Source organism: Gracilinanus agilis, chromosome 3 (genome assembly GCF_016433145.1).
Source record: "Gracilinanus agilis isolate LMUSP501 chromosome 3, AgileGrace, whole genome shotgun sequence".
Classification (NCBI taxonomy): domain Eukaryota; kingdom Metazoa; phylum Chordata; class Mammalia; order Didelphimorphia; family Didelphidae; genus Gracilinanus; species Gracilinanus agilis.
The window spans coordinates 603,680,506-603,706,750 of NC_058132.1; the positions used below are offsets into that span (position 1 = coordinate 603,680,506).

At 35.2% G+C, this 26,245-nt stretch overlaps 1 protein-coding gene across 1 annotated transcript in view; it reads left to right on the top strand.

Annotated features, from left to right (window-relative positions):
• Nucleotides 1-26,245, top strand: part of PIKFYVE (phosphoinositide kinase, FYVE-type zinc finger containing) — a 121,432-nt gene that overhangs the window by 43,197 nt on the left and 51,990 nt on the right. The window contains 13 exon segments of the mRNA XM_044669421.1: nucleotides 994-1,132; nucleotides 2,419-2,576; nucleotides 4,226-4,337; nucleotides 5,889-6,036; nucleotides 6,569-6,736; nucleotides 10,993-11,052; nucleotides 12,528-12,657; nucleotides 13,262-13,442; nucleotides 14,094-14,168; nucleotides 15,255-15,362; nucleotides 17,060-17,200; nucleotides 17,896-18,022; nucleotides 18,285-19,459. Of these exon segments, the coding sequence (XP_044525356.1) occupies nucleotides 994-1,132; nucleotides 2,419-2,576; nucleotides 4,226-4,337; nucleotides 5,889-6,036; nucleotides 6,569-6,736; nucleotides 10,993-11,052; nucleotides 12,528-12,657; nucleotides 13,262-13,442; nucleotides 14,094-14,168; nucleotides 15,255-15,362; nucleotides 17,060-17,200; nucleotides 17,896-18,022; nucleotides 18,285-19,459 (2,722 nt within the window).

Genomic DNA, 26,245 nt, shown 5'->3' on the forward strand with positions numbered 1-26,245 from the left:
TTTTAAAAAATTGTTCATCAAAATGATTTTTGCATCTGACAGTACCATAGACTCCCACCTCTGCTATGAAGGGAGGGAGGTTTACTTTTTCCACTCTTCTCCTATAGTATGCTTGATCAATATGTTTAATTGTTTTTTTTTTTTTTTTTTGGTATTTAATGTTTATCTTGTAGAAACTTTGTATTTTTTTTTTAATTTTTGCTTACTTTGTTGCACCAGTTCATGTAAGTCTTTCTATACTATTACTTTGTATTTTTCCTAGTTATCATTTCTTAAAGTGCAATGATAATCCATTAATTTATCCATCACTTTTGTTTAGCTGTTCCTCAGTTGATGGACACTTAATGTGTTTTAGTTCTTTGCTACCACAAAAAGTACTGAGATATACATACATATATGTAAATAGAGATGCATGTATAGCATTAGCTCTTATGGTAGCAAAGAACATATGTGTGTGGTGAGATACACATGTGTGTATATATATATATACACATATATATATATATGTGTGTGTGTGTGTGTGTGTATACATGCTGTACACACTGACCTATGTATCTATTTTTTTTTTAAACCCTTAACTTCGGTGTATTGTCTCATAGGTGGAAGAGTGGTAAGGGTGGGCAATGGGGGTCAAGTGACTTGCCCAGGGTCACACAGCTGGGAAGTGGCTGAGGCCGGGTTTGAACCTAGGACCTCCTGTCTCTAGGCCTGACTCTCACTCCACTGGGCTACCCAGCTGCCCCCTATGTATCTATTTTTATATCTCCTTTCTTTGCCTTTTGCCTCCTTGAGGCCTAGCAATAGGATTTCCGAGTTTCAAAGGATATAGATATTTCAATCACATTTTGGGGCTTAATTCTAAATTGCTTTACAGAATGATTGGACCAATTCACAGCTGCACCTACAAAATGTCAGTGTGCCTTAAATTTAAACAAGTTCATTGGTGAAAAATATTTATGAATTGAGACTTCATATTTATGTTTTTACTTTCAGATCAGCCAGTATTACTAACCTGTCATTGGATCGTTCTGGTTCTCCAATGGTTCCCTCCTACGAGACATCTGTCAGTCCTCAGGCTAATCGAACGTATGTGAAAACAGAGACCAGTGAGGATGAACGCAAAATTCTTCTGGTAGCAGCTCAGTTATTCTTGACCTATTAATGGCTTTGATTATTCTTTTATATTTCAGTCTTATAAATGCAAAAGAATTCAGTTAGCAGAAATGAAAAAGGGAAAAGTAATCATTAGTTATGCTTTTCCTTGGCCTAATAACGAATTTTGTGTTATTTCAGTACACATTTTTTGTCCAATTCTCTTCTCTGCTCCTTTCTTCTAGAAGTAAACAGCCTATCAGAATATAGGTTCTTAGGTTGCATAGAAATATCTTCAATTTTAGTTATTAGAGTTTAGTTTTAAATTTGCATAACTATTTAGTGTATGTGGAAATACTTTTAAAGTAGCAAACCATTTATTAATTTTATAATGGAAAATTTATAAAATTATAAAAAAAATTTATATAATTTTATAATGGAAAATTTATAAATTTTTTTTTTTCAGTTTGTCTCTCTTCTTGCTGAATGCTGGTCCAAGAACTCTCTGCCTTATTCAGTTTGTTCTTGTCAGCTGTCAGACCTAATTTTTTTTTTAACTCCATGAATAAGAACAAAGACTTTTGATGATAAAACTTTTTTTTTTCTCTCAACTGAACTTGTACTCCCCAGATCAGCCATAGACAGAGCTGTTTCAGGGTTGGAAGAGAAATGCTTTCTGTTTTAGATATACTGACTTTTGGATGGTGGCAGGTGTATAAAACAGAAATGTCCAGTTTTGGAAAAATGAGTCAGATATGAATATGTATGTTTGGTACTCTCTCATCCAGAGGTGATGAAACCCCTGATAATAGATAAGATCTCCTGGGAAAATATATATAGAGGATGAGGAACTCACTTTCAGTGCATGCTTTTAGTTTTGGATTGGGGAAAGAGGAACAAAGCAAAGGAGAAAAAGAAGCTGTTGGAATATTAGAAGAATTAGTATGATAGAAATCAGGGAAGGAGAATTTCAAGGAATGACTATACTGGGGAAAGGCTATTGATTGGTGAATTGCTTTAATTTATTTGTCAGTAACCGTAAAAATATTTTATGTTCATCATAGATCTGGTTTGCATATAGCCACTTGATAAAAGCTGGTTAGTTCATTGGTCCAAGAAGGAGAGTATTTCACTTGTGTCCCTTTTTGTTATTAAGGTTTTAGTTATTTAGGTAAATGCTGTGCATTCCAACTTGAATTTGGCTTTTGTTGGCCTAGAAAATGATTCGAAGATTTGTACCATCCCCTTTTTTTGTATGTAAATTGTTTGGCAGCTAATGAATTGGTACTTTTCAATACACTAAGCAGTTGCAAATGGTTTTTTCAGGATTCTGTTCAGTTAAAAGACTTGTGGAAGAAAATCTGCCATCATAGTACTGGAATGGAGTTCCAGGATCACCGCTATTGGCTGAGGACTCACCCCAACTGCATTGTAGGAAAGGAATTGGTCAATTGGTTGATCCGAAATGGACATGTAACCACAAGGTATTCAGACCTTTGGAAGTATTTTTATTTGTTTATATCACAGATGTTTTTGGTCTGTACTAAGTGGGGTGAAATGTATATTTGGAGACAGGAACAGAATAAAACATAGTTTAAGTGAATTTTTTTGGCCTATGTGTTTTAGGTACTGACGAAGAGTTTTAGGTAATCCAGAAGAGGATTAGCAAATATGACATGGATCAGGGTATTCTGAAGTTTATATTGATAGTGGAGAAAGAAACAAGCATAAAAATAGCAGTTGATGCCTTAAGAGATTGTTAGAAAATTTAAAGGCAAAAGTTTTTGAGAAGCCATACTACTCCAATGCCTTCACAATGAATCCTTCCTTGATTATGAAATATGATTATGTCCCCTGTAGCATTATTCCAGATTTCTATTGTGTGATTCTCTACAAAGATGATATTTGGTTTCAGAGAAAATTCGAGCTCGTAAAACTTTTATCTTAAGATTTCTTGGTTATTTTGAGAATTTTATCTTTGATCAGAATGTTACTGTAGCATAATTTTATTAAATATGAAGTCTTTAGGATATCATATAGAAATGTAAAATGTTTGTTATTTTTGATTGTTAGCTAATACTTGACAGGTTATATAGAGAAAAAAATTCCACAAATAATTCTAAACCTTACTTTAATCCACTGTTTGTCTTCTATTTCTTCTTAATCTTTTATCAGATATATAAACAAGGAGTAGAGTTGACTGAAAGAATAGGTACCAAGTTTATAGATAGGTATTGCCTTGTATTATACTAGATACAATTTAGACTTTTGGCAAGTGTTTTTTTGATAGCAAGTTATGTTTCCTCTTCTCTCTTTCAATCAATGGTAAAAGTGACAATGAACAGTGAAATATTTAACTGTTAAGTAACTAGAAGTAGGGAGGACAGTCAAATGCATCCCAGATGAATTGAGAATTGTCTAGTTAGCTAAAATAGGCATATTACTCTTTGATTCCATATATGACCTAACATTTCTTCTGCCATACAGTTGCAGATGACAGTGCAATATATATTATTCTTTCTCTCTTTCCCCCGTCCATCTCTTTCCTCTGTCTTTTTTTCCCCTCTTCAGGAAGCAAGTCAAAACTGACCTAGGAATCCTAATAATATTGTCTTCCCAATGAGATTCAAACCTCCTTGAGGGTAGAGAGCATGGTATCTTAAAGTAGCTAAGGAGCACAAAGATTGTTATTTTTTTTAACATTTAATAATATTTATTGTTTAGAAAAGTTAACATGGTTACATGGTTCATGCTCTTACTTTCCCCTTCACCCCCTGCCCCCCCCCCCCAAAGCTGATGCGCATTTCCCCTGGTTTTAACATGTGTCATCGATCAAGACTTTTTTCCAAATTGTTGATAGTTCCATTGGTATGGTAGTTTCGAGTCTATATCCCTAATCATGTCCGCCTCAACCCATGTGTTCACACAGAGATTGTTATTAAAAATTGTTCTTGTTACATCCATAGTGCTACAGTGAGCTAAGTTAACCTTTATATTCTGCTCCAAGGGACTGTCTTATGTTACCTGTCACCCAGTCATTGTTCTGAATTTCAAACTTTGCTGTAGCCTTTAAAAAATGAGTTTGTGTAGCTTAGTTTTTAAAAAGCATTCATTTTTGCCTGTCTTTAATCAGAGCTCAAGCCATAGCAATTGGACAAGCCATGGTTGATGGACGTTGGCTAGACTGTGTCAGTCACCATGATCAGATCTTCAGGGATGAATATGCCTTATATAAACCATTACAGGTAAATGGATAATCCTTCTTGTAAGGCTAATATGGTTTAAAATTTAGAGCTTGAATCTTTTGAGATGTTTTCTTTTTCAATATGACTGTTAGACAAGTTTTTATAAAAAATATTGTTCTTGAGCCTCGAAAAGCTCTCTTTCCAAATAAAGAGGAAGAAATTGTTGGATTGCAAAGATAACTTGTTCTTCTTATTCTCACTTAATTTCATTTCAACTTTGCTTGTAAGAATGTGAAACATAAATTTGTAAGAGAAAACTAATAAAAAACTCCCGTGTTGCTAACTCCTTAAGTGCATTAGTAAGCACTGCAGTACTAGTAAAATTGCATTCATGTTTCAACTATGGCAATGGGATTTTATTTTTCATCAAGAGAAATGAAGAGAATTTGCATGTATCTATCAATTTATTATCTGTCTTTAACTATAATAGGGACATGTAAAAAATAAGGTGCATATATAGCAAGAACTCAACTAATTAAAATGAGGCAGGAAATATTTGATTTTGGGAAGAAGAAAATAACAAATGTATATGTATAAAATATTAAAGTTTGCAGATTCAGAGCAATCCTCTAAACTCCCTTCTTTCCTATATAATCACAATTTTGATTATATTATTATTGTATATATTCTCTCTCTCTCCCTACATAGATAGATAGATAGATAGATAGATAGATAGATAGATAGATAGATAGATAGATAGATAGATAGAAGTCTGAGCTAAAGTGCCTATGAGGCCTTTTCCTTGTTTGGTCTTGGGTGACTTTCACTTATCTTTCTGGATCTTGGTGTTTATCATGTGTAAAATGAAAGGGTAGAATAGATTGTCTCTGAAAGGCACCTTCCAACCCTAACCCAATTACTCTATGACCAAGGATTGAATTAGAAATGAAAAATTGTGCTCATCTTCCACTAATGCTCTCTTTCAAAACCTCATAATGGAGTGAAGGTGACTCCCTGGGTTCCTGATACTAGCAGAGCACAAGCTTTGGCTGTTCTCATAAGCTAGAAAGGCTTAAAATAAACTTCTACTGATGGACTATGTATCTTTTATCTTGGCTGATTTCAGAGAAGCTTATTGCTAAATTGGCCTATAGGATGTTGAACTTTTTAGCTTCCACAACTCTTGAAAATTACCTGCTAAGCTGTGAAGAAGTTATGAATCAGCCCTGATGCCAATCAATGACGTTTTAGTCTCCTAGTGAAGTCAAGAGATCCCTAAGATACAGAAACATGGTTACTACATTTTTACAAAGATTTTTCACAAGTATGGAAACAAAAATCTGTTCTGAATATTTGCCAAAAAAATTGAGGTGGTCACAAAACCCTATTTTCCAAATATTCCAGCTAATAAGAGATTTTAATTCCATTTATGTTAAATAAGGAATGAAAGGTTTCCTCAATATGGTTATAAACTTGTAATTCTGAAAAATCAAGAAAATGAAATTTGTTCAATCTGAATCTAAAATTTTATCTCAACTTTATGACATGAACTAGGAATACAGTTGTTGACATTGAAAATAAATTGTTTGGAAACTATTTTGATTCTTGTAGAGCACAGAATTTTCTGAGACTCCTTCTCCAGACAGTGACTCAGTGAACTCTGTAGAGGGACATTCTGAACCATCTTGGTTTAAAGACATTAAGTTTGATGACAGTGACACGGAACAAATTGCTGAAGAAGGAGAAGAGAACTTAGCAAGTGAGTTTAAATTTTAAATATTTTTGCTTTGAAGGAAGCATTCTCTGGATGGTTTGTTTAACTGGAATAATTCTAGGCTTTGTGGATCAAACTAAATAGAAACATCTGGTAGTAGCCCTTGCTGTTGATACAGTATTTTCTTGAATTATTATCTTTACAGGTTATCAGAGAATATTCTATTTTCCTTAGTCTTTAGTTTCCAACAACTTAAAAGATAATTTTGTGCTAATAATAATATAGTATTAGCTCATTCATCTCCTTACTTTGATACCAGTCTTGGCTTTTTTTCTGCAGAACTTCCAATATTCTTCTTTATTTTTTAAACTAATTTTATAATTAGCTTATTCAAAATTTTGCTGAAATATTCTAAGTTTACTCAAAAATACATGAAAATACTGTATCCATTTTGGTATTGCACATTGGGCTTGTATATTAAAAACAATTTTTCTCCTTTCCCCAATACCCTGATGATACCAATTTTTTTACTCCCCTCTCCTCCCTATATTTCTTTCCCCTTCCCCAATACTAAAAGATTCTGCCAGTCCTAGCAAGCGTACATCAGTCAGCAGCTTCCAGTCCACAATGGACAGTGACTCAGCCGCTTCTATCAGCCTGAACGTGGAGCTGGACAACGTGAACTTCCATATCAAGAAGCCCTCCAAGTACCCACATGTGCCCCCTCACCCTGCTGACCAAAAAGGTAGGAGGTAGTCACCATCTGAAATCAGAACACAGGATGGAGACTTTGGCCATGAGATTTCATTTCAATATTTCCTCCTGTGCCCTCCTCCCCTTATGGCTGAGGGTATTCGGTGTGGGTCTTTTTCCACTCCCTCTTTTCCGTTTTTTAAGTTAAACCTACCTCCCCCCTCCCCGTCCTCCCATGTCCAGTTTAAGCCCATGGCTTTTCAAAGGAGATTTGTCCTATAGCTCTTACTTCAGCATAATGTGCAACTTCCAAGGTGGTATTTCTTTGCAGTTCTGATGTGGATGTTCTGCTCTATTCTTTCCTTGTTTTCTCCATTAAAAATAGCTAGAATTTTTTTCATACTTATTGGCTTATGCAAATAACCTGCAACATAATGCTTGACAAATCCAGTGTAATTCTTCAAATTACTTTTCTTTAAAAACAACAGAAATTTTCCATTATACTTTAAGATATTAAATATTAAGATATTCATTAATTCTATAGTTTTTTAAAATTATATTTTTATTGATATCTTTTGTTTACTATTATCTACATTTTCTTCCATACCTCTATATCTTGTCAGAGAGCCATCTCTTATGATAAAGAATAAAAAGTGGGTAAAAAGAAAGTTCAGGAAAACAAAATTTATCAAGAAAGTCTGCTGTTACATGCATTGTTCAATGCCCTTAGACCCTCATCTCTTTAAAGGAGCAGGGGGAGGCGTATTCTTGGGTTTTTTCCTTTGGCACCAATCTTAATTATTAGAATTTCACAACATTCTTTTGGTCGTTTTTTCTTTTTTTTATCTGTTTACATTATTATAGACATTGTATATATTGTTTTTACTTATCATTATATCAGTTTACAGAAATTGTTTCATGCTTTTTGGTATTGCCATTTATTTTTAAGAAAATTTCCCAAATTAAGAAGGGGAAAATTCATTAATTATTACCTTTTTTTTTTTTGGAGAAAATATTTTCTTTAATTGTCCAAGTATGGGAGTGACTATATTTTAAATGAAGCTATTGAGTAAAAGGATAAGTCTAAGTGGTTAATACATAGCACTTAGTATACTACACTTGCACATTAGAAGTTTAATACTTTCTTTTTTTTTTTTTTTTTTTTTTTTTAATTTTAAACCCTTAATTTCTGTGTATTGATTTATAGGTGGAAGATTGGTAAGGGTAGGCAATGGGGGTCAAGTGACTTGCCCAGGGTCACACAGCTGGGAAGTGTCTGAGGCCGGATTTGAACCTAGGACTTCCCATCTCCAGGCCTGGCTCTCAATCCACTGAGCTACCCCTTAATACTTTCTTAACGATGATGAAGTTTAATCTAGATTAGGTTAACCTGGATTAGATATTGGTAAACACTAACTTACTTGAAGTGTAATGAGGTAGTAGTATTCTGTTGAAAATAATAAAATAAATGGGCTTTTATAAGTCAGCACATTTAGTATCATTTAAGGTTGTAAGATTTAAATTAATGTCCAACATTCCAAGTATTAATTTTATTAAATTTATTGATAATCACTTGAAGTGGAAGGAATAAAAAGGAAATAGAGGTATAAAAACCTAATTATCTAACAAAAGTAAACCCACGTGAGTAAGTTCTCATGACTCAAAAAGCCCATATCCACAGCTGCCTGCGATTACAAGAAGAGACATGAGAGGAGGGCTACACAAAATTTATATCATGCCTACGTCAGCGTGTAATGTGAGAAGGAGAGTGGGGTGCTGGGAATTGTAGTTCTGGGGTTCAGATTCCAATTACACAAGGTAATGCACCAATAATATTTTTTTAACTTCATTTTTAACCCTACTAGAATTGGTTTCAGCCCTCCTTTTTTGTTTATAAATTAGTCTTCCATATTGTTGCCATTCCCTAATTAGAATCCAAAATATTTGTTAACCTCTAGTGCTTTATACATCTACATTAAAAAAACCTGAAGAATACAAAAATTTCAGATTTAGGGGTATCACCAAAATGAAATAACTGAAATAAAGGAATGAAAATGTATACATTGCTTATGAGAAAAATATGTAATAGGAACAGGTAAGTAGCTCTGTATGTCTGGAAGATATTTTTGTGTATGTATCAGTGAAATTCCAGTGTAGAAATATGTTGGAAAGAATTTAGGTGAATATAAAAAAAAAAATTGTGGGCTGCTAGGTAGCACATTGAATAGAGTGCTGGGCCTGGAGTCAGGAAGACTCATCTTCCTGAGTTCAAATCCAGCTTCATATATTTACTAGCTGTACGACTTTGGGCAAATCACTCGACTCTTTGCCTCAGTTTCCTGAAATGTAAAATGAGTTGGAGAAGGAAATGGTAAACACTCCACTCCAGTATCTTTGCCAGGAAATCTCCAAAGGGGGTCACAAAGAGTCAGACTTGACTGAAAAACAACATAACAAATGGAAGTGATATCATTTGGTGCCAGGGGCTTGCATTGGACTCTCTAACATTGCTGAAGATGTGTATAATACTTTTTTAATTATGATATTGTCATAGGACCAGGATATTGTACTGATATAGGGGGCTTGGATTATTCAGATGTCTCTTGGAGACTCATTTTTTGAAAAATAGAACATCTGAACCTCAGATTGTGGGAAGGTACAGTTTTTAAGTGTCTTTACTTATTTTTAGAACAAGGTATTAGGGATATTTAAGTAGTCCTTGAGAAAAGATGGATAACAAAGATCAGTATAAAAACAAAGGAAAAAAGGAGTTTAATGAGGCTGAAGTGAATACTGACTTGTTTCAGGAAATTAGACAGTAGAAGAATGTTATTTGAAGAAGGGAAGGAACTAAGAAATGTTAGGCTCTTTCTGAATAAGGAACTAGGTGCTCAGAGGAGGAAGCAGCTATTTGTCTTTCAGGAAATGGTAAATTAGAGCCACATAGTTGAGAGCACATCTCTGAGGGTCAGAAGAAGAAGAGGACAGTAGTAATGATTGGTTACCCTACTTGAGGGCTTCAGTACTAGCTATTTTTTGGCTTGTTAATGGTAATAGAGAAGTCTGAGGCAGGGCAGATTAAACTCCCAAGACTTTTCAAGAAGGACTACTATCCATTTCTGGTGATTCAGGTGAGTACAAAAGATATCGCTAAAAGGAGCTCAGAAAGCATACTAAAAATTTCTGGATAATAAAGACCATAAATTGTGTTTTCATCACTATTTTCTATTGAAGGAAAGGGATTCAAAAGAATGAAAAGCACTTTTGGGAAATAAATATTTGGTTAGTAAGGCAATTTCAGAAAATGGAAGATGGATTTCTCTCTCTCTCTATTTCTCTCTCCCTCCCTCTCTCACAGAAGAACGGTAAGGACTAGGCAACTGGGGGTTAAGTGACTGGTCCAGAATCACACAGCTAGGAAGTGTCTAAGGCCAGATTTGAATCCAGCACCTCCCATCTGAGGCTGGATTTGAACTCAGGTGTTTCTGATTCCAGCTCCTGGTATTTTATCCACTATGTCACATAACTATATACATTGACACTTCTGGTCTTTAAGTGAACAATAATTTGACTTGTCAGAGATATAGAAATAATTATTTTGTTAAAGGTTAATCTAGATGTCCTTTGAGGGCCTTTCTAACTGAAACTTTTTGATTTTGTGATTCTTAACACTTTCTGCTTTTATTAGACCTTGTCTGAGATAATCATGGCCAGTTCTATGTGGCATATTTTAACATGGATTTTTGTTAAGTAAAGTAGAGGTGCCAATCATAATTCAAGGGCTGATAACACTTCTGAATGTTAGACTAAAAACAATATTGATTAAAATACAACAAAACATAGATGACATTAATATGTGGTTTTTCCAAGTCAGAATTTGGTCCATAGGGATCCTCATATGGTTTAGTGATCTCTCTTCTATTTGAGTTTGACACCAGTGAAGTATAGCATTTTCAGAAGAGAGCAGTGAACAAGTTTAGAAATTATGCTTTCAGAATGAAGACTTCAAGACTGTATGACAGTGAGCTAGGAACCATGTATGAAAGTTTATAGAAGAGAAAGTTTTGATCACATAGGGAAGAACTTTAATGATTAAAATTGTCAGCAAATCAGCAAGTATTTACTGTGGTAAGTGCCTGCTCTATTTCAGTCTGGGAGACAAAAAGTGAAATAGTCCCTCCCCAAAGGAGCTTACATTCTATGACTAATGCCTTCTTTATATGGAGTGAGTGTGTCATGTATAATTGTGCCAGCATATTAGTCATCTCTCACTTTTCCTTCTCTCTTTGCTTTCTCCCTGCTATTCAGAGTATTTGATTTCTGACAATGGAGGACAACAAATCTCAATAAGTGACGCCTTCATTAAAGGTAAATTAATGAATGAGAAGTAGAGGAAGCTACTTGTAGTTCTATAGAATGATTTTAAGTGCTTCCAGAACAGTGCTAGGTATATGCTTTGATTTGTTTTGGGGGAAAGACAGTCTAATTTGAATAATAGTTTTTTTTTTTAAAGCCTTTAGTCAAGAAATTTTATTTTGCTCACTCTGAGATTTATAGGTCTTTTTTTTTTCATGAATTTAATATTAAAGTTTTTTTCAAGGGTTGACCACTCTAGAACCAATAGACATATTTGACCCAGTTTGATATTGTCATAGAGAGGAAAGTAGGGCAGAAAGAATGACTTCTTTGGGGCTATGTGGAGGTAGAAATCCAAAGCAGCCACCTCCTTACCTCCTTACCCCACCTTAACCAAGCTGTAAACTTCAGGGTCATGAATAGAGAGGAATGAGTAGGGATAATATGCTTTTTGAATAATGCAGAACCCTGAGGCTAGGAGTCTTATATATGAGATTAAAATTTGCCTTCCTTCTTAGTTTTTTTTTTTTTTTTTTTTTTTAGCCTTGAGGATTTTAGCCAAGAGAGTGAAAGGACATGCTAGTACAAAGAATGCTAGCTGTATAGTTTCAATCTTTTGGAAGTTCAAAGTATCAAGAAGTAGAAAGTATTCCCCCTCACCTCAGATATTACAGATGTAATATATTTATGATATTAGATGAGGATATTTGGGGTATGTGGCTATTTCTTTGTAAGGGTGTTTTATTTTTTTATTTTTTTTTCCCCATGGGGCGTAGTTTGGAAACTTTTCCTTTGCCTCTAACTTGTCTCTAATTATATGCTCAGAATTAATACTGAATTTCATTACATTTTTACTATCATTTGATAATTCTTTCTTTTATAACAAAACTTCTCCACAAGGGAGAGATTGAGTATACTTTTTAAAAAGAAAAAACAAAACCCTTGGCCTATTAATAGTTATTTGAATTCTCATTTTTTTTCCTTTGCCTTGTGTTAAACCTACCAAAAATGCTGCTGACTATTGAAAAAGAACTTTTTAAAAGCACTAGTTTCTGAAAAGACTAATAACAAAACAAGATTTGTTATTTGATTTTAAAGCATTTATACTAGAGTTTTTCTCTCTTTAAAGTTCAACACCCACACCGTTGCCATGTGGAGTTTTGTCGGCATTTAGATTTCTGTTTTCTTCTAAACTTTAATTTATCAGGATGTGGGAATTCCTCTTTTTCAGCTTTCTTGGACAAATAAGAGTTCTGTTAAAGTCACATGGACACAATTTTATCTGCTTTTCAGAAAAACATTTCAAGAATGTGGGTTGAACCACTATGTGGAGACCCTTGTCAAAAACTCATTTCTGATTTTATTCCTGTTTTGTACTTGATAATTTTTACCTAAAATCCAGGTGCATACAGTTAAAAAGTTTCTAAAAATGTGAATTTATGAAGAAAAATATAATTATGAAGCAATAACTATTTTGTTTTCTATAGAATCCCTATTTAACCGAAGAGTTGAAGAGAAATCCAAGGAGCTGCTTTTCACACCTTTGGGTTGGCATCATAGCAACCTGGATCTCTTGAGGGAAGAAAATGGGGAGAAACAAGCCATGGAGAGATTACTGTAAGTCAATAAGCTGGTTTTATTTTCATTTCCTTTAATGAGTTGTTATGCAGAGCCACTGTTCTTAACTGAAGTCTCTTGGTGAGACTTGCAGATGAAATTCCTTAAACAGAATAGCACAAAATTGTATAACTGAGATAACTATTCTCTATAGTGAAGTATCTCACCGACTAGTTAAAAGAAGTTTTCTTTTTGAAGTTTGCTATAGACTTCCATTTATCTACAAGTGATATAAAGAAGAACCTGATGTATTTAATTTTTTAAAACTCTTCCCTTCTGTTTTAGAATTAATACTATGTAATTGATTCTAAGGCAGAAAAGTGGTAAGGGCTAGGCATTTGGATTTAAGGGACTTTCCCAGAATCACACAGCTAGGAAATATCTTTGAATCCAGGTCTTTCTGGCTCCTGGCCCAGAGCTCTAGCCACTGTGCTACTTAGCTGTTCTAAAACTTGTTGTACTTAAAAAGAATCAACTGATTTAGAGCAACTCATAGAATACATATTCTTTGTTCTTTCTACATTATTTATTGCATCTTAAATGTTTCTTATAGAAATAGAAACTACCATTAATTTTCTTCCCTTTTTCTCCCCCATTTCTACAGTTCAGCTAATCATAACCACATGATGGCATTACTCCAACAACTACTCTATAATGACTCATTATCACCGTCCTGGAGAGATATCATTGTGCCAGTGGTCTGTCAGGTGGTTCAGACCGTCCGACCTGATGTAAAAAATAGAGATGATGACATGGATATCCGTCAGTTTGTCCACATCAAAAAAGTGAGCTTTATTGACTAAAATTTTTTTCATAATTGGGAGGGCACTGTAAGAATTACAGGTACAAGCACAGTATCAAAAGAATGGGAGACTGAAAAAGGGAATCGGGACTATATTGCTTTTGCTCTGGTTCCTAGAAATGTTATCATGCCCAGGGTTCAGAAATGAAGAGGAACTGAAAGGAAAGGGTGAGAGATGAGTTGGGGGATCTTTGGAAATCACACTTATACCTCTTCTAAAATATCCTTTCATTACTGTGATAGAAGGCAATGGTATGATTACTGTTGGTATAGATAACATTGAATCTATTTTTGTTTCAGGATATTTAATTTAAACCTTTAAAAAAAGTACTTAACTTAAAAAATATTAAAGTTAGTTTTATTTGATTGGTTCCTGAGTCCCAAAGTGCCCCTAATTCTTTATTGATTAAAAGTAGTAATATGAGACAGCCATTCTAATAATGCCCTTAATCATTTAATTTGAAAGAATTGCATTATAGGAGATGTTTTTCTTTTTTATTCTTACAGTAAAATTTAAAGCACAAAAGACAATAATCCGTATTATATAATCTGTTATAACATGAATATATAACATGAATATAACTGAAATAGAAAATATTTTGCCTCTTTAAAAAATGACAATTCTTACTATTAGATTCCAGGTGGAAAGAAGTTTGATTCTATGGTTGTCAATGGCTTTGTGTGTACCAAGAATATTGCACATAAAAAGGTATTGTAACCCTAGCAGAAAATATAGGAAGTAATTTAAAAAATCATTAACTAATGATAATATTGATCAGTTTTTTCAGGTATTTGTCAGCTGAAAAACTTCACATCTGTTAAAACAAAAAATTGCCCAGTACTAGTAGGATGAATGATTAGCAAATTCAGAAACTCTGATCTTATGTTCATTACTGTTTTTGTTAAGATTTATTGTTTCTTTTAAGAAGAATATTTTATATGTGTACAAAAAGAATAATTTTATGCTTTATTAAAATCATAACTTACTATTGAATTGAGTTTAGGATACTTATAAAGGTTCCTGAATTTCATAAGTCATATATTTGAGGACAGAGGTGCAAACTCAGTTATTTACATTTATGGTTAACCTAAAAAATTCATATTCCCAATGGAAGGATAAAGCTAGGTAATTGCTCACTCATGAATTTGCTAACTGTTCTTTGAATTTAAGCAGTAGTTTCCCATTAATTGATAGTTGTGTTATATGAAACTTTGTTTCAGGGAAGCAGTCAGAGGTTGCTTCTTTTCTTTCTATACTTGTTAGTGTAATAAATGCTCAAAACTCATTATGCTAGAAATGTTTAAAAACTATTTTAATTTTTACTTAATTTTTAGTAAGGTGACATTTAACTGAAATGTTCATTTTATGACTAAAAATGGAAAGAATATATAAAAGAATATTTCTTTAAGGTCTAGGAATAGTACAACTTTTAACACACACACACACACACACACACACACACACACACACACACACACACACCTTCATTCTTAAACAACTTTCTGTAGGCTTACATTTTTTCCCTCCATGTTTCATGTTATAGTATAAAAAGAGTTGAATGATGGAATTGCTTCCAAGGCAAAATGAAATTAAAATGAGAATATTGTAACACTAACTTAGTATTATGTTCTGTATAAGTTAAGAAGATTTAATAATTGGCAAAGATTTATTGTAAGAGGATAATGTTTTGTACAGAGCCTACCCAATCAGAGTAAAATTGATAAAAATTTTGTTATCCATGCAAGCATCTAAATGCTTTAAATGATTAATTTTCTGTTTTGTTTTCCTTCCTAGATGAATTCTTGTATTAAAAATCCCAAGATCCTTTTATTGAAGTGTTCCATTGAGTATCTTTACAGAGAAGAAACCAAATTTACATGCATTGATCCAATTGTTCTACAGGTTAGAATTTGTTACAGAGGTGCATTGTAGGGCAGTTAGTTACCATTTTATTTTATTTTTTTGTTTGGTCATTATATTGTGTCCGACTTTTCATGATCCCATTTGAATGATACTGGAATCATTTTCTATATCTTTCTGCTTATTTTACAAAAATGGAAACTGAGTTAAGCAGGATTAAATGCCTTGCCTAGGGTCACATAAATAGTAAGTGTCTGAGGCTGGATTTGAGCTCGTATCTTCCTGACTCTAGGCTCAATGTAATAGTCATGTTCCACCTAGCTGCCCTATCATTTTGTTTTGTTTTTTTGTTTTGTTTTTTAAACCCTTAACTTCTGTGTATTGGCTCCTAGGTGGAAGAGTGGTAAGGGTGGGCAATGGGGGTCAAGTGACTTGCCCAGGGTCACACAGCTGGGAAGTGTCTGAGGCCGGATTTGAACCTAGGACCTCCCGTCTCTAGGCCTGACTCTCAATCCACTGAGCTACCCAGCTGCCCCCTTGCCCTATCATTTTATTTGTATTAATCATTTACTGCTTCTCAGTTATCTTAGTTCAGTTATAATAACTTGTTAGTGAGGCAAAGATAGTAGTTTGTTGTGGCTTATTATGAATTATTTTTATAGACATTTTTCCTAAGCTGTTCTGAAATGAATATATCCAAGCAGCATGTTTCCACAGAAGTGGAATTCGAGATTCCTGGGTTCTTTTCCCTAGTAGTTTTTTAAATTACTATGTGATTTTTGCCTAATTTGTCAGCTTCCCCTCTGATATAATATAGTTTGGTAATAGTTAACAGGGGGCAGCTGGGTGGCTCAGTGGATTGAGAGCCAGACCTAGAGACTGGAGGTCCTAGGTTCAAGTCTGGCCTTGGACACTTCCAGCTGTGTGACCTTGGGCAAGTCACTTGACCCCTATTGCCCACCCTTACCACTCCTGGGCCAAGGACGGTCCCTAGCCCGGATGAAAAAAGAGGAGGGTTGGGCGTGGGGCTAGCAACCCCACCCTGTAAAAACTATATCTGCTAAAGAAACTGCAACCTAAAGTAGGGGCAGCTGGGCTAGCTCAGTGGATTGAGAGCCAGGCCTAGAGACGAAAGGTCCTAGGTTCAAATCCGGCCTCAGACACTTCCCAGCTGGGTGACCCTGAGCGACTGTGTGATCCATTGCCTACTGGTTGTGGCCCTATGCTCCTAGAATGGAGTCCCAGGATAAAAAAAAAATAGTTAACAGACGATACTTGGGAATCGTAGTACTTGGGGAAAAAATAATTAATAGGTACATATGTAAATTTAAAAAATTTACCAGGTATGATTGTACTTGTACAAAATGAGTATCTAAGTTCCTTGTGAATATGATTTGTTTCATTCTTTTTACTTGTATTCACACTGTCTGGCACATAGTATGTGTTTTTTAATTAAATCCTTAATAAATAGCTTCCCTGATAAAGGCCTTGAAAGAGATAGCTTCCTTTAAAATTCCTTTGGAACTTACTAACACATTTGTGATGTTAGATAAAAAAGAGGTTGAGGTAAATGTTTAAATTTAATCATTCACAAAGTATTAGAGGAGATACTAATGGATGAACAGTCTTATTTTGTTGAGATTAACATTAATGATCATATTTTATTGCTAATCCTACTAATTTCAACAGTTATACTTTGCATTATGAGTGATATATTTGTTGTTTATTACATTAATCAGGAAAGAGAATTCTTGAAGAATTACGTACAGCGGATAGTTGATGTCCGACCTACTTTGGTTCTGGTTGAAAAAACGGTGTCTCGAATTGCCCAGGATATGTTGCTGGAACATGGTATTACTTTAGTCATTAATGTAAAACCGGTGAGTAGTACTATTTCATAAAAATGTAGATATGATTTAAAAATTATTGTTGTTGATTAGTAAAATTGCGAAGGTTTCTCAGTTACTTTCTGTTATTTTCAGAAAAATTTTTGCTTTTCCCCTTCCTCTTTTTTCTGTCTTCTCCAAGAAGAAGACTTAGAGAATAAAGAATAAATAATTGTTATCTTAAAACATTCATCTGAGTAATTTAAGAGATCTTGGTAATGGGTGTTAAAGTCATTTGATAATATTTAACAAACATTTTCTGCATATAGACAAATTAACTATCCAAGTTACCATATTTGGAATTATAGACTAGATAGGAAATACCATCCTTAGGGATTTAAAATGGAGAATGTAGACCAATCATCTACGGAAAAATTCTGGGTAATTTCTTTTGTATGTAGCACTTTGTACAGATTAACTGCCTAATGAATGCTCTTGGTGCTGATGTTTTAGCTTTTTGTGGAATAAATTATTATGTGTTTGTAAAATAGAAACATTAAAAAATTCTATTCCTATAATTATTCAGCTGTAATGAGTGGTTATTTTATAAATTAAGTAAATTGATAATGAAGATTATTCTTTTGCTATTGGAGTATCCCTGACTGAACTTTTTTTGCTTTTCCATGATCTTTAATAAGGCTTTAGTATCTTTCTCATTGTTTGTGATCATGTATTTTTTTGTTTTCTAGCAAGTTTTAGATCGAATAAGTCGGATGACCCAAGGTGACTTAGTGATGTCCATGGATCAATTGCTTACCAAGCCGCACTTAGGAACCTGTCACAAATTTTACATGCAAATATTTCAGCTACCTAATGGTGAGTTACTTGTTAGCATATTTCACTAAGGATTCAGAAGATATGGGAAACAAGTAAAATAACCATTGTAACAAAGTTAAAGTAGTAAAAATGATAGATTTATATAAAAATTAGTAAACATGGGCTACTCTAGCTATATTTATTTTGAAAGCTTTTGCTCATTTAGGAATATTTATTTTTAAGTTGATTCTGTGTACTGAATGCTATAGTATATTTGTCCTATACGGTATCTAACCTTTTCTTACTTTTTTATGACTTACAGATCAAACAAAAACGCTAATGTTCTTTGAAGGCTGTCCACAGCATCTGGGCTGTACCATCAAACTGAGAGGAGGCTCTGATTATGAATTAGCTCGAGTGAAGGAAATCCTTATATTCATGATTTGTGTGGCTTACCATTCTCAACTGGAAATCTCTTTCCTTATGGATGAATTTGCCATGCCACCAACATTAACAAAAAATAGTTCATTTCATTCTTTGATTGAAGAGCAGGGAAATGATGGTGGTCAGCAAGATCAGTTCAGTGGAAGCCCCCTTCCTAGGGAGGCTGACTTTCTTCCTGACAAATTGCCTATAATATCTGAGTCTTTATCTTCTGATGATAGTAACCAGTTGGAATCAAGGACTCTGTTTGAGAAAACTTATCAGGAAAATGAAAGTGCTCTACAGGATAGTGTCTCTTTGAAACATCAGGAGCATTTCACAATGCCTGGACCATCAGTTATACCCCCTTTCTTTCCCTCCGTACCAGAGTCATTGTTGCCTGTCCACATTGAAGACCAAGATGATGCTTTTGATAATGAATTGGAGGTCTTGCCACAAAGAGATAAGGTCCAGGAGTCTAAAATTCAGATGAGAGTATTCAGAGATCCTCTCCAAGATGACACAGGATTTTATGTAGCTGAAGAAGTGACATCTTCTGAAGATAGGCTCAAGACTTATTCTTTAGCCTTCAAACAAGAACTCAAAGATGTTATCCTTTGTATCTCTCCAGTAATCACTTTCCGAGAACCTTTCCTTCTAACTGAAAAAGGCATGAAGTGCCCTACACGAGACTATTTTCCAGAGCAAGTTTATTTATCTCCTCTACTCAATAAAGAGTTAAAAGAACTGGAGAGCAGAAGGAAGAAACAACTTCTAAGAGATCTTTCTGGACTCCAAGGCATGAATGGAAGTGTTCAGACAAAGTCTATCCAAGTATTACCTTCCCATGAGTTAGTGAGCACCAGAATTACAGAACATTTGGGTGAGAGTCAGACCTTGGGGAGAATGCTGGCAGATTACCGAGCCAGAGGAGGACGGATACAGCAGAAGAATGCAGACCCTTTTGTTCAGTCAAAAGAAACATCAGATAGTTCTGGTGGAAGGTCTGGAAACAAAACTGAGGGAGATGAAGATAGAGTCCTGAGTCACAGTGATGCTGTATGGTCTACAAAGGTTGGTGAGAACTCTTTGTGGTAAATCTGACATATTAGGTTTCCTTTTTTTATCATATCAGACTGTGTAAACTAATGAAATATTTTACTTCTAATTTTATACTTATTTAACTTAAGCATGTCAGCTCAAATGCTGCTTATTTAAATAATACAAACAAGTGAAGTAGTAAAGCAGCCAGGACACACAGGAAAATTGATAAGGTGCTCTTAATGTAGAATATGGTAGTTTATAATTAACTTAAGGGTAAGCTAGGTGATCCAGTGGATAGAGTGCTGAACCTGGAGTCAGGAAGACCTGAGTTCAAATGTGGCCTCAGACACTGTCTTGTGATCTTGAGCAAATCATTTAACCTCTGTTTGTTTTAGTTTTCTCATCTGTAAATGGAGATAATAACTGTACCTATCTCTCAGGGTTGTTGTGAGGATCAAATGAGGTGACAACTAGTGAAATATTTAGCCCAGTGCTTGGTACAAAGTATGTGCTCTCTTGTTGTTCAGTTGTTTTCAGTTGTGATTCTTTGTGATCCCATTTAGGGTTTTCTTGGCAATGATACTGGATTGGTTTGCCATTTTTTTCTCCAGCTTATTTTATAGATTAGGAAACTGAGGCCAGCAGGGTTAAGTGACTTGCCCTAGGTCACATTGCTAATAAGTGTCTAACATCAGATTTGAACTGGGGAAGATGTCTTCCTGATTCCAGGACTGATGTTTCCTGACCAGAAAGATGGGCTCAAATTTAGGAAGACCTGGATTTGTATATTGCCATGTAAATTAATTGTGTGATGAGTAAGTGATAGAACATCTTTGCCTAGAAAACCCCAAATGGATTCTTAAAGAGTTGGACACAACTGAAATGACTGAGCAGCAGCAATAACAAAGCTGATATTAATAGCTTAGCACATAGTAGGTGTCTAATAAATAATATAATTATTCCTTTCGTCTTCCCATTATTATCCTCAAAAATAATATTAATAATCAACTGGCATTTGTATAGTGCTTTGAGATTCTTAAAAGTATTTTATATTTATTATCTCATTTGATCCTCACAGTAGCCTTGGAAAGTAGTTGCTAATATTATGCCCATTTTATAGATGAGAAAACTGAGACCAGAGAGGTTAAGTGACTGGAATACAGCTAGGTAAGGCTGTGAAGCAGGATTTGAACTTAGGTCTTCCTAACTCCTAGTCCAGCACTGCACTACCCAGCTAGGTGGTGCAGTGGAAAGAACAGTGGGCTTGGAATCAGGAAGTTTAATCTTCATGAGTTCAAATCCAGCCCCAGACATTTAGTAGCTGTGTGACTGAGCAAGTCACTTAGCCCTGTTTTCCTCAGTTTCCTCGTCTGTAAAATGAGCATGTTCTTTTGATTTTGTTCAAATAGTTCTTTTGGGCTTATGGAGTCCATTCTTTCTATTTATCTTCTTCTTTTTTTTTTTTTAAGAAATTCTGTTATTTGGATAAGGTTTACCATTTTCCCTATAAACTATTCTCCTTCCAATTCTTTCTGACCTTCTAGTTATTCATGGCTATTCACATAGCCATTGTAGAAAATTTATTTTTTCTTTTGAGTCTGCTGTTGTTGCCTAAAAATTTTTTTTAATAAAACTTTTACCTTCCATCTTAGAATGAATATTGTTTATTGGTTCCAAGGCAGAAGAGTGGTAAGGGATGGACAACTGGGGTTAAGTGACTTGCCCAGGGTCACATAGCTAGGAAGTGCCTGAGGCTGGATTTGAACCCAGGACTTCCTGCCTCTAGGCCTGACCCTCAATCCACTGAGCCATGCAGTTGTCCCCTCTGCTGTTATTTTGGAGTTATTCACTCTGTTTTGGCTGTTTTTTGGGAGAGGAGTGTCTGGGAGACCTGGATCTACAAGGAACTTTTGTGCCTTGTGACAATTCTAGGGATGATAATTGACCTTGCTTGGTTTCTCCTTGAGTTTCCTGGGATTTCTGTGCTAACCTCCATCTCACCTCTGTCCCTGTTGTTAGAACTTAGGTATACCATCCTTGAACTGTAGCACTTGGAACTGATTGTTCTTGTTCACAATCACTTACAAGGTCTAAGTTTGTATAGGCTGGTTTTCCCAACTTCCTGGGACTTTGCCTAGAAGCTCTCTTTTCCCATTTAATTTAGAGCCCTAAATGCTCAAGATGGCTTTGACCAGTCTATGGTCATGCTATCTACATTGGTATTGGTTTTGCCTGAGAGACCCTTTCCCTTTTGTCTGTATGCTCACTTTTTTATATTCTAGGATTGATTACTATTTGGTCTAGTGTTGTTTTCGTTTTTCATTGGACTAGGTTTCTAGAAACTAGGCTGCCCGTTTCTCTTAAGGTAGCCATTCTTAGGTGAGAGTCCTCTTATCATTTCTTAAAGCATAATAATATTCCATTACATTTATGTACTTAAGTTTGTTTAGTCACTTTCCAGTTGATGGGGATCAGTTCTTTGCACTATAGAAAATGCCACTATAAATATTTTGGTATTTTTAACTCTCTCTCTCTCTCTCTCTCTCTCTCTCTCTCTCTCTCACACACACACACACACACACACACACACACACACACACAGTTTCTTGAAGTGTATGCATTAGTATCGCCTTCCACAAGCCATCTAGTATTAACTATTTTAACCATTTGCCATCTTTGCTAACCTACTGAATGTGAAGTAGATCACTTCCTTAGATATAGAAACATTTATAGAAAATCACAATATTTTAGAGATGGAAGGGATTATAGAAACCATCTAGACCTATGTGCATTTTATCAGGATTCCTCACTTAAAACCACTCTAGCAAGTGATCATATAATCATCACTTGAAGACCTTTAATATAGAGGAACTTCTTACTTCCTTGAGGCAACCCATTCCACTTTTGATTAGTTTTTAAATGGTTAGTTAAATTTTCCTTACATTAAACTGAAATTTACCTCTATAACTTTTGTGCATAACTGTTATTTTTTTTACTTTATACACCTGTATGACTAAGTAAAACAAGTTTAATCTTTATTGTAAATATGTCTTAAAATACTTGAATAGATGTCAAACAGACATTTATTAAACACCTATTCTGTGATAGGCCCCGTGCTAAGCCCTGCAGGTACAAAGAAAGACAAAAGCAATTCCTTTCCTCAGGGAGCTTCCAATTCAATGAAATAAATTGCACACAAACTATCTATATATGTAAGATTTTTACAGGATAAATTGGAGAGAATCTTAAAGGGGAAGCACTGACATTACAGAGGACCAGGAAAGGCTTCTTGCAGAGGGTGAGATTTTAGCTGAGACTTGAAGGAAGCTGGAGAAGCCAGGAGGTAGTGATGAAGAGAGATTATATTCAAGGTACAGAGCACAGCTAGTAAAATATGGGCAGGTACAGAGGAAGATATTTCTCTTTTCAGGCTGACACAGCCTGCCCTCCAGGATAAATCCTCTTGGATGGCTGAATGTCCTGTTAGCCCCCAGGTTTCCAGATTATGATAAACAAGGTCACTTCACAGTCAATATGGCAATAGTAATGATTGGGAAATCCTCTTTAAATGCTGTGGATTCAGTCCTGAGGTTGGATTCGGAGCTTCTCTCAGGCCAAGGTTCAAAACTGAACTCCCTCAGTAACTCCTCCTCCCAGAAGCCCTTCCTTCTTCCAACCTTCTAACTGCTATTGCTGTCAATATTGCTTCATCAGCATTCCATCTTCTCTCTGTGTCAAAATCCCTTCCTTCACAGATCATCATGCTGTGAACATCTTTAAAAGCCAAACAAGATTTTATATTTGATCATAAAGGCAGTTGGAGGCCATGGAGTTGATTGATTGCATTGTGGGGATGAAGTGGTTCCACTTGTACTTTAGGAAAATCATGTTGATAGCAGAGCAGAGGATGGACTGGCATGGGGAGAGACTAGGGGCAAGGAGACCAGCAGATTATTGCAGTAATTCAGGCATTAGGTGATAGGACCTGCAGCAGTGTATTAGCTATGCCAGAGGAGAGAAGGGGAGTATTTGAGAGATGTTGCAAAAGTAGCATCAACAGGACTTGGGAACAGGTTGGATATATGGGTGAGTGTGAGGGAGAAGGCAAAGATGACACCTGGGTTGCAAACTTGGGTGAGGAGCTATGTGGTACCTTCAGTAATAGGGAAATTCACAAGAGGAGAAGCTTTTGGGGGAAAGATACAGAGTTCTCTTATGAACATGTTAAGTTTAAAATGTCTACAGGGCCTCCAGTTGGAGATGTCTGATAGGCATTTGCTGATAGAGTAAACTTCAGGAAGGTGGGTAGGGCTGGATAAAAGAGAATCTGAGAATTATTTGCATTTAGATGATGATTGAACCTTTGGTTGTTGATCATCAAGTGAAATGGTATTGAGGGAAAAGAGAAAAAGTCTCAGGACTAAACTTATGGGCATATTCATGGTTAGAGGGCATGGCTTGGATAAAGATCCAGCAAGAGTCATACAGATAAAGGAGAACTAGAAGAGAGTAGGAACATGAACACCTAGAGGGAAGAGAATATCAAGAAGAAAGGTCAAGAAGGATAAGGATTGAGAAAGGCCCTTAAATTTGGCAATTAAGACATCAGTAGTTTTGGAGAGAGCCTTTTTGGTCAGATGGTGAGGTCAGAAATAAGATCTCAAAGAGTTAAGAAGACAGTGAGAGGAAAGGAAGTAGAAGCTTTGTTGTTTCCCTTCTGATTTTGTCTGCATTGTTTTTGTACAAAAGCCTTTTAGTTTAATATAATCAAAACCATTTAATTGACAACCTTCTCACGTTAAGCCACAATTTCCTAATTTATCAAGATCTTTTTTAGTTCCTTATTCTTTTTAAAATTTTTTTTAAACATTTATTAATATTCATTTTTAACATGGTTACATGATTCATGCTCCTACTTTCCCCTTCACCCCCCGCACTCCCCCTACCCATGGCCGATGCATATTTCCACTGGTTTTAACGTGTGTCATTGATCAAGACCTATTTCCATCATGGAGTGGTAGTTTCGAGTCTATATCCCCAATCATGTCCACCTCAACCCATGTGTTCAAGCAGTTGTTTTTCTTCTTTGTTTCCTCTCCTGCAGTTCTTCCTCTGAATGTGGGTAGTGTTCTTTACCATAAGTTCCTCAGAACTCTCCTGTGTCATTGCATTGCTGCTGGTACAAAAGTCCATTACATTCAATTTTACCACAGTGTATCAGTCTCTGTGTACAGTGTTCTTCTGGCTCTGCTCCTTTTGCTCTGCATCAATTCCTGGAGGTCTTTCCAGTTCACATGGAATTCCTCTAGTTTATTATTCCTTTGAGCACAATAGTACTCCATCACCAGCATATACCACAATTTGTTCAGCCATTCCCCAATTGAAGGACATACCCTCCTTTTCCAGTTTTTTGCCACCACAAAAAGCGCAGCTATAAATATTTTCCTACAAGTCTATTTATCTATGATCTCTTTGGGGTACAAACCCAACAATGGTATGGCTGGATCAAAGGGCAGGCATTCTTTTATAGCCCTTTGAGCATAGTTCCAAATTGCCAGCCAGAATGGTTGGATCAGTTCACAACTCCACCAGCAATGCATTAATGTCCCGATTTTGCCACATCCCCTCCAACATTCATTACTCTCCCCTTCTTTCATTTTAGCCAATCTGCTAGGTGTGAGGTGATACCTCAGAGTTGTTTTGATTTGCATTTCTCTAATTATTAGAGATTTAGAACACTTTCTCATGTGCTTATTGATACTTTTGATTTCTTTACCTGAAAATTGCCTATTCATGTCTCTTGCCCATTTATCAATTGGGGAATAGCTTGATTTTTTATACAATTGATTTAACTCCTTGTATATTTGAGTAATTAGACCCCTGTCAGAGTTTTTTGTTATAAAGATTTTTTTTCCCAATTTGTTGTTTCCCTTCTGATTTTGTCTGCATTGTTTTTGTACAAAAGCCTTTTAGTTTAATATAATCAAAACCATTTAATTGACATTTTGTAATTTTCTCTAACTCTTGCTTGGTTTTAAAATCTTTCCTTTCCCAGAGATCTGACAAGTATACTATTCTGTGTTCACTTAACTTATTTATAGTTTCCCTCTTTATATTCAAGTCATTCACCCATTCTGAATTTATCTTGGTGTAGGGTGTGAGATGTTGATCTAAACCTAATCCCTCCCATACTGTTTTCTAAATTTCCTAGCAGTTTTTGTCAAATAGTGGATTCATGTCCCAAAAGTTGGGCTCTTTGGCTTTATCAAACACCGTCTTGCTGATGTCATTTACCCCACGTCTATTCCACCGATCCTCCCTTCTGTCTCTTAGCCAGTACCATATTGTTTTGATAACTGCTGCTTTATAGTATAGTTTAATATCTGGTACTGCTAAGTCCCCCTTCCTTCACATTTTTTTTCATTATTTCTCTTGATATTCTTGATATTTTGTTATTCCAAATGAAATTTGTTATAGTTTTTCCTAATTCAGTAAAGAAGTTTTTTGGTAGTTTGATAGGTATGGTGCTAAATAGGTAAATTAATTTGGGTAGAATGGTCATTTTTATTATGTTAGCTTGTCCTACCTATGAGCAATCAATGGCTTTCCAATTGTTTAGATCCAGTTTTATTTGTTTGGAAAGTGTTTTGTAGTTGTTTTCATATAATTGCTGTGTTTATTTTGGTAGATAGATTCCTAAGTATTTTATATTGTCGAGAGTGATTTTAAATGGTGTTTCTCTTTCTACTTCTTGCTGCTCTGATGTGTTGGAAATGTATAGAAATGCTGATGATTTATGTGCATTTATTTTGTATC